Source organism: Cololabis saira, chromosome 12 (assembly GCF_033807715.1).
Source record: "Cololabis saira isolate AMF1-May2022 chromosome 12, fColSai1.1, whole genome shotgun sequence".
Taxonomy (NCBI): Eukaryota; Metazoa; Chordata; class Actinopteri; order Beloniformes; family Belonidae; genus Cololabis; species Cololabis saira.
In genome coordinates this window covers 1,449,888-1,463,578 of record NC_084598.1, presented here as the reverse complement: position 1 = coordinate 1,463,578, position 13,691 = coordinate 1,449,888, and the positions used below count along the sequence as shown (strand labels likewise).

At 43.0% G+C, this 13,691-nt stretch overlaps 1 protein-coding gene and 1 long non-coding RNA gene across 2 annotated transcripts in view; one reads left to right on the top strand and one right to left on the bottom strand.

The window, feature by feature from the left end:
* The window catches only part of fam120c (family with sequence similarity 120 member C), a 100,567-nt gene extending 94,028 nt beyond the window's left edge, over positions 1-6,539 (bottom strand). The window contains exons 1-3 of the mRNA XM_061735147.1: positions 5,101-6,539; positions 1,125-1,371; positions 527-609 (exon numbers count right to left, since the gene is read on the bottom strand). Of these exons, the coding sequence (XP_061591131.1) occupies positions 527-609; positions 1,125-1,371; positions 5,101-5,628 (858 nt within the window). The 5' untranslated portion in view covers positions 5,629-6,539. The remainder of the gene's footprint in view (positions 1-526; positions 610-1,124; positions 1,372-5,100) is intronic.
* The window catches only part of LOC133456638 (uncharacterized), a 219,415-nt gene that overhangs the window by 139,094 nt on the left and 66,630 nt on the right, over positions 1-13,691 (top strand). The gene's annotated exons all lie outside the window — the stretch shown is intronic.

Sequence of the window (13,691 nt, the reverse complement as noted above, 5' to 3'; positions counted from 1 at the left end):
CTCTTGACCAGCGTTTACTGCGTGCTGCCATCTTGAAACTTTGTTTGGAAAACCAGCCCAGCGGAATATAAGCGTCATGGAGACAGACGGGCGAGGGAACGAGCAGAAAGAAAGACCGGAATTAATTTAAAGAGGAATGAGTGGATACATGATCACGGAATTATTCTATTCGGAATTAAAATCAGAATAAACCAGACACTTACATCGGAATTAAGTTTAATTCGGACTGGCCATTTTCATTCGGAATTAGGTATTTACATGGTAATTTTTACTCATTTAAAATCGAATTTAACTTTAATTCTGAATTAAAGAGGAATTAAACGTCCCATGTAAACGCAGCCACTAATAAATATAAATGTCAATAATTTCTACTCCAGTGCACCATCATATTTTCAAGATTCAGTAAAACAGCACTTCCTGCATATATTTAAAAAAATGTTTGTCGGTAGACCCATATGTAGATTGGTTCTTTTCTTTTAGATATGTTTGTAAGAGAGCAGATTGTGAAGAGGGAAGGAGTGAGCACCTTGAGGGAAGCTAGTGGGTGTTCTGGCCCCAGCAGACTCCAGTGGAAGGCAGCCAGGTCCTCATCAGGCAAAATATGATTTCCTGCAGTTGAGAAAGTCTTTCAAGTATTTGCTATGTTCAATGAACAACAACAGCATATACAGGACTGTCTCAGAAAATTATAATATTGTGATTTTCTGTAATGTAATTACAAAAATGTCATACATTCTGGATTAATTACAAATCAACTGAAATATTGCAAGCCTTTTATTATTTTAATATTGCTGATCATGGTTTACAGTTTAAGAAAACTCAAATATCTCAAAAAATTAGAATATTCTGGGAATCTTAAACTGTAAGCCATAATCAGCAATATTAAAATAATAAAAGGCTTGCAATATTTCAGTTGATTTGTAATGAATCCAGAATGTATGACATTTTTTTTTTTTTTTTTTTTTTTTTTTTTTTTTTTTTTAAATTGCATTACAGAAAATAAAGAACTTTATCACAATATTCTAATTTTCTGAGACAGTCCTGTAAAGCAGATCCACCAATGAGATGGATACATGCGTGACTTTCACATAGACTCAGATCTGGGCGAGTGTGCTGCGTCTCACCCAGCAGAGCAGCGAAGAGTGGCAGGTGCTGCGTCTTGAGCCCCAGCTGCCTGGCAGCTTCAGACAGCAGATACTGGTGCGTGGTCAGGTTCTTCCCGTTCCAGCTCAGCTTGAGTGCATGTGAAGAAAAGTAAGCGGGTACGTTGCAAAGGGCAAACTCGGAATCCTGAGCGATGAGGCCAGCAAATCCATAGTCCCTGTACAGAGACAACACTTCCTGGTGGTGGTCCTCCAAAGTTTGTACAACCTGCAGGTCAAGAAGGAAGAAACTCAGGTTCCATTGCAAACATTAACCAGGTTTAGTCCTTTCAAATTGTCACAGTTCCATTTCACTCTTAATGCCAACTCTTAAATCTGTGCATCTTGGAAAATTACTTAAATAGAAGGATGTTCCAGCGAGTCAATTTGTAGGTAGGTTGTGAAAATGAGAAAAACCTCACAGATGAGGCAAAAGTAAAAAAAAATGACTTTTAGGTGCAGAATTATAGCGGTTGCTTTTGTTTCATTTCACCAAGACAGTTGAAAACATTCTTCACTGATTAAAACACAGAAAAGACAAGCTGGCAATAGTGAAACTGATCAGTTAAACATACCCACCATCACTGCTAGTGTCTATTCTGAAGAAATTAAAATTAACCACCAGGTTGACTTCTGTGTATATACTAATACATGTGTTTCATTTAGCTTCTTTAACAGACTAGGAATTGCTCTTTCCTTAATGGATCCAAATGAATTCCAAAAGTTCATTTAAAATTAAAGTTGATGCACATATTTGTAAATATATCAACATTTACACAATCATTCAAATCAAGTTTTTAGTGAAAGTCAATACATTTGACAAATAATACATCTACAAATGTAATAATTACAATAATAGCTTTTTTAAATTGTTAAAAGATTTGGTAATCAAACCTTTTCTATCAAAAAAGGAACAAATGTTTTATAACAATAAGAAAACGTTTAAAACACTATTGATATATATATATATATATATATATATATATATATATATATATATAGTGCCAAACAGTGAAACTGAAATCCAGTTAAAACAGAAAAATGTATATGCAAAACACACAAAAGCTGCACACATGACCAGCTCGGAGTTAACTAAATGAATAATTCAAGCAGTCAGATTATAAAAGAAGTTTGCTAAATAAGCAAGCGCACCAGAGTAAACAATGCCAAAAGCCCGGACAAGCAGGGAGCAGAAAGGCAGCGCGTAATGGAAGAGATATGGTGGTTGTTGCTCAGCCAACGTAAAACCACCTGTTGTACAAACTGGGTCTGTAGTTGTAAAAAACGCTAAACAATGAGTCTCGACCTGGATAATCTATGTGCTTAAATCTGTTATAGACCTGCAATAAGACCTGGAAACAGGCATTGTGGCATAGAATTGTCAAATTGGTTTAATTCACCGTACGAATTGTTACAGATTACTTTTGTAATACTGTATTTGACCCGGTCTTTGTACGTTTTGACCGTATAGAAACGCAATTCTTGCCATTGTAAGAATGAAATTAACCTGCTATACTCTACTGCCCTTACTTTTAACAACCGGTGCTTATTATTTTGACTCTTTTCTTATAATTTTACTTCATTTTATTTGTTATTTACTGTTTAATTGTGTCATGCTGCTTTTAATGTTGATGTAAAGCACTTTGAATTACCTTGTGTTTAATTGTGCTATACAAATAAACTTGCCTTGCCTTGTTAAATAAAATTACCCCCAACTGGTGGGAAAAAGGCAGCGAGGGATGTGAGCCGCTACCTGGCCGTGTAGCATTAAGACAATCAGAATCAGCTTTATTGGTCAGGTTTGAGCATGCCCGACAAGGAATCTGACTCCAGTTATTTTGCTCACTGTACCCAGATTTAAAAAGTGGCAAACAGTAATAAACAAATGTGGCACTTATTAACATATATACAATTTTTAAAAAGTGAAAGGTGCAGCAGAATGAGGTAGATATGATTATTATTGGAAGGTGCCTTGTTACAGTATAATATGATAGTGTTATTATAGTTATTGTTATTACTGCACAGTGATTGATTTCAGAGAGACTCTATTAGTTGTGAGAGTTCATCAGAGCAACAGCTTGGGGGAAGAAATCTGAACAGCGCTAAAGAACCAGAATAAAGCAAGTTCACATAGCCATAAGCAGGGTTCCTACACATTTTTCAAGTTCAAATTCAAGCACTTTCAAGGGTCATTTTCAAAATCTTCAAGCACCTTATTGCTGGGGTAAAATATCTACAGGAATATATATACTCAGAATTATTTTTTCCGCTTTTTATCACAATTATGTACATTGTATCGTGCTGTAAACATCTAGTGATGTTTCATCTTACTGATTTTATTTCTCCTTGTAATAACTAAACTATACAGTCTGATCCCAATTTTGTGAAAGACACAGAGTTGTAATTTGAAGCACTTAAACTAAAATGCAAGCACTTTTCAGGCCTTGAAAACACCCCATTGCAATTCAAGCACTTTCAAGGATTTCCACCCCCCGTAGGAACCCTGAAAATCAGTAAGATGAAACATAACTAGATGTTTACAACACGATACAATGTACATAATTGTGATAAAAAGCGGAAAAAATAATTCTGAGTATACATATTCCTGTAGATATTTTACCCCAGCGATAAGGTGCTTGAAGATTTTGAAAATGACCCTTGAAAGTGCTTGAATTTGACCTTGAAAAATGTGTAGGAACCCTGGATTTTATTTCTCCTTGTAATAACTAAACTACAGGACTGTCTCAGAAAATTAGAATATTGTGATTTTCTGTAATGCAATTTCAAAAACAAAAATGTCATACATTCTGGATTCATTACAAATCAACTGAAATATTGCAAGCCTTTTATTATTTTAATATTGCTGATCATGACTTACAGTTTAAGAAAACTCAAATATCCTATCTCAAAAAATTAGAATATTCTGGGAATCTTAATCTTAAACTGTAAACCATAATCAGCAATATTAAAATAATAAAAGGCAATATTTCAGTTGATTTGTAATAGGGTTGCCACCCGTCCCTTGAAATACGGAATTGTTACATAAATGGGAATAAAAAGTTGCGTTCTATATTGAACCAATACGGACATATATTATGCTCTTATTTATTGATGTCATAATATACAGGTGAAGGTCGGATTTTTTAATATATTGCAAAACTTCATTCATAATAATATTCAACTAAAGGTGAAACCCACTACATTCAAAGTGAGATATTTCAAGCCTTTATTTGTTATAATTTTGATGATTATGGCTCACAGTTTATGAAAACCCCAAATAAAAAAATCTAAAAAAAATTGAATATTTTATGAAATCAATAAACAATCCAATCATCAAAATTATAAGAAATAAAGGTTTAACATATCTTGCTTTGCATGTAATGAGACTATGTAAGGTATTAGTTTCACCTTTTAAGTTGAATTATTGAAATAGATTAACTTTTACACCATATTCTAATTTTCTGACCTTCACCTGTAGCTTTATTCTACACCCTGGCTGATGTGGACGTACACAGCACAGGAGCTATTTCAGTTGCTATATGGTTGGCTGTCTGTACAGTCGTGCAAGTTCAATGCTATTAAAGCACTTTAAATCAAAGCATTTCGTTTTTTCATATAAAATAAATACATTTCTATTCAGTTTAGAAGTTTTGGGGATGTCCATTTTTTCTATTTCTGAAAGGTGGCAACCCCAATTTGTAATGAATCCAGAATGTATGACATTTTTGTTTTGTTTTTTAATTGCATTACAGAAAATAAAGAACTTTATCACAATATTCTAATTTTCTGAGACAGTCCTGTATACAGTCTGATCCCAATTTTGTGAAAGACACAGGGTTTTAATTTCAAGCACTTCAAACTAAAATCCAAGCACTACTTTTCAGGCCTTGAAAACACAACATTGAAACTCAAGCCCTTTCCAGGATGTAGGAACCGTGCAGGAGTGTGTTTTCCTCACCCTCACTCGGAAGCGGAACATGGCGAGGCGGACGCAGTGGCCCAGGCAGGTGGGGGGCAGGAACCAGGCCCGGGGCGGGGGGGTCGCCTTGCTGCTCACGTGGTTCACGATCAGCTGCGCCGTCTGTCTCTGGCCCTGCACCCGCCGGGCCCAGTCGGGCCAGCGCTCCTTCCCCAGGGTGCCGTTGAACACCACGACCAGCTCCAGGCCGCCCTGGTACAGGCAGGCCTGCGACAGGGCGGCCAGGTAGCCCAGCATGGCGTTCCACTCGCCCCCGCACACCCAGTCCGTCTGGTAGCCGCCGTACAGGCGCTGCAGGCTGGAGTCTGCGTCCACCAGGATCCTGGTGGGCGGGGGAGGCATGGGCCCGGGCCCGGGGTGGTGGTGGTGGTGGTGATGGTGGTGGTGGTGGTGCGGGGGGACCGGGACCTGGCGGGCCGCGGTCCGGGACAGCTTCAGCAGGTCCACCGGGACCGCGGCCCCGGGGCACCGCTTCTCCAGGTACTCCTGGAAGCCCTGCACCCCCATGATGGTGTTGTTGAGCCGGTGTGTGTGGCCGGGAGCCGGGTCCGAGCACGTCCTGTACGCCGTGGTGGAGCCGGGCTGCAGCGCTGCTAACTGGGCTTTAGTGACTGAACTGGAGTTAAAATCAAACTTATCCTGCGATGATCGGGCTAGAGAAACCAGTCCCCGCTGCACAAGCTGCACATCCGAGTCAGATAATGGAGATTAAAGGTGATGGAGGAAAGTAATGTTCAGTTTTGGTGCTTTTGACCGAGTCTAGCGTCCATCCCTCCCCGGAGGTTCTAATGGAGCAGCAGAAGGCCAGGCTGCTACTCTCTACACATTATTACTCATCATTCGCTGGGAATACGCGAGCCTTCAAACACCCGGGTGGTGGCGGGGGACGGGGAGGAAGCTCGGGGCTGGATATTGCTGAGATGTCTGCTATTAATCCCGCTGATCGCCGCTCAGGAACGGATGATTTACTGCGTATTAGACAGCGATCCCCGGGCTGGATGGCCGGTCCGCGGACATCACGCTACGGAGGAGAACCGGGGCTTTCAGCGCAGCTATGTCTTCTACTGTCACCTATTCTTGCCAATACCGCCTGGAAAATGCAGCAGTAGTGTAACGGGTTGGTTTCGGGGTCAAATGTAAAAAGAATGTAAGTTGGTAAGAAACTACGAGGCACCGTGCCGGCGGACTGGCTAGTTGGACTGCTGGTGGCTAACGGGGCTAGCGGCTAGCGGGCAGGTCCCGGCGTCGACGCGGGCTGAGATGGATGTGAAACCAAAGGAAATGAAAGGAACTAAAAGAAAAACAAAAAGAAAAGCCCGATGGTGCCTCCCTCGCTGTCTTCCACACTTACGACTTCATGTTGCAGTGGGTAACGTTACTTCAAGCGACATCAGCCATCTTGCGACTACTAACTCGCGGCCCGGAGAGGGAGGAGGAGAGGGGGCGTGGCCTGGATGAGGGGGCGTGGTCTTGGGGAGAGGGAGCATGAGAGGGAGGCGTGGCCTGGCTTGAGGGGGCGTGGCCCTGAGAGGGAGGCGTGGGACACCGCGGGAGGTTCTGGGAAATGTAGTCAATACCACCATAGACATATATGAGGCCCCCGGTCTCGCACTCAGCAGGCACGCCGATTTTTCCCAGTGGCCAGCCGCGGTACTGCAACAAAAAATCCCATGGGGCCCAAAAAGCTTTTTTCCTATAGACTGCAACAGTAAAAGAGAAGCCTCTAAAACTGTTCACAGAACACCTCCAGCTGTAATCACCGGCAATTACCAATCTTTGTATTCTATATTTTTAAGTCATGGACTTTATATCCGTCAAAAATGTTTTCTAACGGCCAGAAAAGTCAAAGAAAAGTCTCTTTCTGGGCGTGACGTCACGGCTGTGTCCGTGCACTCCATGGATGTATTATATTAATACATATTATATAATTATCCATCCATCCATCCATTATCTATACCCGCTTTATCCTTTGCAGGGTCACGGGGGTCTGCTGGAGCCTATCCCAGCTCATTACAGGCGAGAGGCAGGGGTTACACCCTGGACAGGTCGCCAGTCCATCACAGGGACCAGTGGTGTACAGTAACAGAGTAAATTTACTTGAGTACTGTACTTAAGTACATATAGTGAGGATTTGTACTTTACTTGAGTATTAGATTTCTTTGGTACTTATTACTCTTACTTGAATACATTTCCAAGACAAATATTTTTACTTTTACTTGAGTAAATTTCTAGGAAGGCTGAAAAGTACTCGTTACTTTCAGGTCTGCTCTTTTTTCTTCTTCCCTAAAATCCTATTGGACACAAGCTGTTTTTGTCAAAGGAGGAGACCTATCACAGTGCACGCTCTCAAGTCAAGACAGAGCCGCAACAAGTCAAGACAGTCCCGCAACAAGTCAAGACAGAGCCGCAACAAGTCAAGACAGAGCCGCAACAAGTCAAGACAGTCCCGCAACAAGTCAAGACAGTCCCGCAACAAGTCAAGACAGAGCCGCAACAAGTCAAGACAGAGCTGTAACAAGTGAAGACAGAGCCGCAACAAGTCAAGACAGAGCCGCAACAAGTCAAGACAGAGCCGCAACAAGTCAAGACAGAGCCGCAACAAGTCAAGACAGAGCTGCAACAAGTCAAGACAGAGCTGCAACAAGTCAAGACAGAGCTGCAACAAGTCAAGACAGAGCTGCAACAAGTCAAGACAGAGCTGCAACAAGTCAAGACAGAGCCGCAACAAGTCAAGACAGTCCCGCAACAAGTCAAGACAGAGCCGCAACAAGTCAAGACAGAGCTGCAACAAGTCAAGACAGAGCTGCAACAAGTCAAGACAGAGCCGCAACAAGTCAAGACAGTCCCGCAACAAGTCAAGACAGAGCCGCAACAAGTCAAGACAGAGCCGCAACAAGTCAAGACAGTCCCGCAACAAGTCAAGACAGTCCCGCAACAAGTCAAGACAGAGCCGCAACAAGTCAAGACAGAGCCGCAACAAGTCAAGACAGAGCCGCAACAAGTCAAGACAGAGCCGCAACAAGTCAAGACAGAGCCGCAACAAGTCAAGACAGAGCCGCAACAAGTCAAGACAGAGCCGCAACAAGTCAAGACAGAGCCGCAACAAGTCAAGACAGAGCCGCAACAAGTCAAGACAGTCCCGCAACAAGTCAAGACAGTCCCGCAACAAGTCAAGACAGAGCCGCAACAAGTCAAGACAGAGCCGTAACAAGTGAAGACAGAGCCGTAACAAGTGAAGACAGAGCCGCAACAAGTCAAGACAGAGCCGCAACAAGTCAAGACAGAGCCGCAACAAGTCAAGACAGAGCCGCAACAAGTCAAGACAGAGCCGCAACAAGTCAAGACAGAGCCGCAACAAGTCAAGACAGAGCCGCAACAAGTCAAGACAGAGCCGCAACAAGTCAAGACAGAGCCGCAACAAGTCAAGACAGAGCCGCAACAAGTCAAGACAGAGCCGCAACAAGTCAAGACAGAGCCGCAACAAGTCAAGACAGAGCCGCAACAAGTCAAGACAGAGCCGCAACAAGTCAAGACAGAGCCGCAACAAGTCAAGACAGAGCCGCAACAAGTCAAGACAGAGCCGCAACAAGTCAAGACAGAGCCGCAACAAGTCAAGACAGTCCCGCAACAAGTCAAGACAGTCCCGCAACAAGTCAAGACAGAGCCGCAACAAGTGAAGACAGAGCCGCAACAAGTCAAGACAGAGCCGCAACAAGTCAAGACAGAGCCAGCAACAAGTCAAGACAGAGCCGCAACAAGTCAAGACAGAGCCGCAACAAGTCAAGACAGAGCCGCAACAAGTCAAGACAGAGCCGCAACAAGTCAAGACAGAGCTGCAACAAGAGCTGCAACAAGTCAAGACAGAGCTGCAACAAGTCAAGACAGAGCTGCAACAAGTCAAGACAGAGCTGCAACAAGTGAAGACAGAGCTGCAACAATGGCTACGCCTGCGTCAGGAGAAGAAAGACAATCCGCTGAGTCGTCTGAGTCTGATGATGAGCCGGACTCGGAGCAGGGACTTTCACAAAATCCTTGGCCGTATCTTAACTCAATGTTTGAGTTCGACCGGGAAAAAAACGAGGACACAGACAAACCACAGACATTTATTTTCAATTGTTTATTGTGTCTGCCGAAGCAGAACTACCTCTCTGCTTTCAACAACTCAACAGCTGGTTTCAAAGAGTTAATTCTCAGAAATAAGAGTTAAAGGATCCTTAAATTAATTTATAAAAAATATAGTAATTTACTGATGTGGAAAATAAGAAATTTACTCTTACTCTTACTTTTACTTAAAGTAAATTTAAAAACATTTACTTTTGGATACTTAAGTACCTTTTAAAAGCAAGTACTTTTCTACTCTTACTCGAGTAATATTTTGACTGAGCTACTTTTACTTGTAACGGAGTAAATTTTGACCAGTAGTATTTGTACTCTTACTCAAGTACTGGGGTCGAGTACTCTGTCCACCTCTGACAGGGACACATATAAACAGACAACCAGACACACTCACACTCTATTAATTACCCTCTCACATTAATTATATTAATACATTAATAATATATGTAATAATATTCATGTAATAATATACATTAATTCATATATTATATGAATACATATTATATTAATACTCGCGTCATTGCCCCGGGGCATGATGGGAGGCCCCAGAGCATCATGGGAGGTGACTCAACTGCGCATGCTCTATGGGCCCCATAACGCGGAAGTAAACCCGGAAGTCAGGAACTGTTTTCGGCGTATGCGACAGGCGAGCAACTTCCATTGAAATGAACGGCGGCCATTTTCCGGTCCGGTATCCAGGTTAATATAATACATCCATGACATATACAGGGTGCGATTTGTGAAAAAAACAGAGGTGGGGATAATTTTGAGAAATATTTTTATTCAGAAAAATGACCACACAACAGCGGGCCAACAGTATAGGCTATATGAAAACTTGTTTCTTGCGTAAACCTTACACTTAAGCTACATAACGTAGACGGTAGGCCTATTTTGAACATGAACTGATATCAGTTTAACAGAAAACATGGGAGCTCTCCTCAGCCGGGGAGATGCTGCTGTCCTCCATCCCATCAGCAATGTCAGATCTTGTTTCATCTTCTGTCGCATTTTTTCTCTGGATTTTTGGTTGTGATCCTGTAAAATATGAGGATATGCTGCTCTGGATTCTTTTCATTTTTTCATTCATTTGACTGACTGTATCTTTTATTTTGGTGGGCCGGAAGTCTGACTTTTGGAATGCAAGAAAATCCGGTTGGTTTTCAAAATAAAACTGCTTTCTGTGGGCGCGATGGAGGGAGGCGTGGGACACGGCGGGAGGCTCAGGGAAATGTAGTCAATACCACCATAGACATGTATACATACGGTGCGTCCGAAATGCCATACTAAAAAGTATATACTAAAAAGTATACTTAAGCTCGGCACACTTTTGAGTAAATATCAGTAGTGTGCATTAATTCGGACGTACCAGAGCAGTGGATAAAACAGAGTGGCGACACTTCCATAGGACTCAGTTGTAAACCACACTTCCGGGTTATGGAGCCTCTGTAGTTCCACAAGTGGCGTCGATCCCGTTGGATCCTGAGCTAAGGCGATGAAATACCGACCAATTTTCAGTCATTATGTGTAGTTATTATATCGGAGGCGCTTTTTATGTTAGATATGATTTTTTTTTTTTCAATTTTTAAATTCATACATTTAAAGGAGCCGTCTGTAAGAAATGGCCAAAACTGGTACTGCAGTCACTTTCAAAATATTGTTGAGCGGCGTGTACCCTCCCCCTCCTCCCCCCGACCAGAGGTTGCCAGGTAGGCTGCAGAATGCAACAGGAACGTAGGCTGCCATGGCTGCGATAATTAGAGCCGAGCTGGCAACTCGGATGCCAAAACAATACTGACTTGGTGATTGGGAGATAGGTGGAGGGTGGAGCTTCAGAAACAATACTGACTTGGTGATTGGGAGATAGGTGGAGGGTGGAGCTTCAGAAACAATACTGACTTGGTGATTGGGAGATAGGTGGAGGGTGGAGCTTCAGAAACAATACTGACTTGGTGATTGGGAGATAGGTGGAGGGTGGAGCTTCAGAAACAATACTGACTTGGTGATTGGGAGATAGGTGGAGGGTGGAGCTTCAACATAAACATCAGTTGAGGGCTGCAACTCCTCTTTTTAAACTGGAATATCCTGGCTTGAGTGTTGTTGTCAGTGACATAAGTATTTGAAATGAACATGATTTTTAAATGTTGACATATCGGGGTCATTTTATGATTCGTTTTATTATTGCTCTTACATACAGCTCCTTTAATATGCCAAAACATTGGTTTAAACACGCAGTAGATCACTGGTTACCACTGAATTAATTATATTGTTAACCTCTGATTTAAAATAAATATAACATGTTTATATGGGATGTTGAGTTTAATTATTTTAAAGGTAATCCTGAAAGAGCCTTGTGAAGTTTCTGCTGTCAATAGACACAAGTGGGGTAGCTATAAATTACATGAGCAGTAAAATAATTCTGTGGCTGTTCCTTTTCTTAGTTGTGTATGCGAGTCATGTTTTCTTCTTGCAGGGTTTGCTGTTCCTAAAGCGATTCCCAGGATTGGTAACAGAGTGACCAGCCTTTGCTGAATCACTTTTTGATTTAGAGGCATATCATCATCTGCTTGTCTTGCTTTTCTTTTATCAGAGTACAGTGGATGTATTTGAATGTGTGTCTCCCTCACAGGTCCCAGGTTCTCCAGCCCAAGATTTCTAGTCATTTCAGTTCAGTTCAATTTATTTGAACAGACAAAAATCAACAGATTATTAAAGTCAGTTTCGCAGATCCTCCTTGGGAAGACGAGGATCCTGCTCCCCCTCATCCTTGATCTGCAAATAGAAATGTCATTTATTTTCCTGCTCCACTAACACAACTAGTCATCATCATACCATGGTATGATCGCTGTTCTACATGCACTAATAAATGTAAAAAAAAAGCGTGTCAGACCTCACCTTGATTATTATTAACGGATTTCTGATTGACTGAGAGCACTGCAGTTGTTAAATAATAAAATGAAACCTAAAAAATTACAACTTGCCTCATAAATCACACACACACACACACACACACACACACACACACACACACACACACACACACACACACACACACACACACACACACACACACACACACACACAAACACACACACACACACACACACACACACACAGCAATACTCTATGGATCCCTTTCTTCCTCCAAGTCAAGTTTTGTCTCTTATCATAACTTGTACACTCACTCCATTTGGTCATATCAACTCAAAACTTTTTTTTGTACAATGTAGACATATGGCCAGTGCTAAATTGTGAAGCTTACAATTTTTTAACAGAGGGGACTGACTGTAATGACAGTGAAGTTTGATGTCATTTCCAAAGCTCGCCATAAAAGAGAAGTTGAGTGTAGCTCAGCCAAACATTATTCCATCTAGCCCAAAATGGATGATTTCAGAAAAATATTGATATACATGTCATACTTTTAAAACATCCTAAATGTTTTAAAAGCATTAATATTAACTCCCCCTCCTTGAACCGCCACCTTACTGTGGTGGAGGGGTTTGTGTTGCCCGAGTGATCCTAGGAGCAATGTTGTCGGGGGCACTTTCGCCCCTGGTAGGGACTCCCATGGGAAACAGGTCCTAGGTGACGGGCCAGACTAAGAGCGGTTCACAAAGCTTGTCATGAAGAGGAAACATCGGAGGACCGTTACGTCGCCCGGATCGGCGTGATCGGCGTGGGTAGCAGTCGTGGCGGGGCCTCGACGACCCAATCCCTGGACCAAAACCCTCTCAGTGGGGACATGGAATGTCACCTCGCTGGGGGGGGAAGGAGCCGGAGCTTGTGCGTGAGGTTGAGAGATACCGGCTAGAGATAGTCGGGCTCACCTCCACACATAGCTTGGGCTCTGGAACCCAGCTCCTTGAAAGGGGCTGGACCCTCCACTACTCTGGAGTTGCCCAGGGTGAGAGGCGGCGGGCTGGTGTGGGCTTGGTTATAGCCCCCCAGCCGCCATGTGTTGGAGTTCACCCCGGTGAACGAGAGGGTCGCTTCCCTGCGCCTACGGGTCGGGGAAAGGTCTCTCACTGTTGTTTGTGCCTACGGGCCGAACAGCAGTGCGGAGTACCCGGCCTTCTTGGAGTCCCTGGGAGGAGTACTGGATAGTGCTCCAACTGGGGACTCCATTGTTCTACTGGGGGACTTCAACGCTCACGTGGGCAATGACAGTGATAGCTGGAGAGGCGTGATTGGGAGGAACGGCCTCCCCGATCTGAACCCGAGCAGTGTTTTGTTGTTGGACTTCTGTGCTAGTCACAGTTTGTCCATAACGAACACCATGTTCAAGCATAAGGGTGTCCATCAGTGCACGTGGCACCAGGACACCCTAGGCTGGAGGTCAATGATCGACTTTGTTGTTGTTTCATCTGACCTTCGGCCGCATGTCTTGGACACTCTGGTGAAGAGAGGGGCTGAGCTGTCAACTGATCACCACCTGGTGATGAGTTGGATGCGCTGGC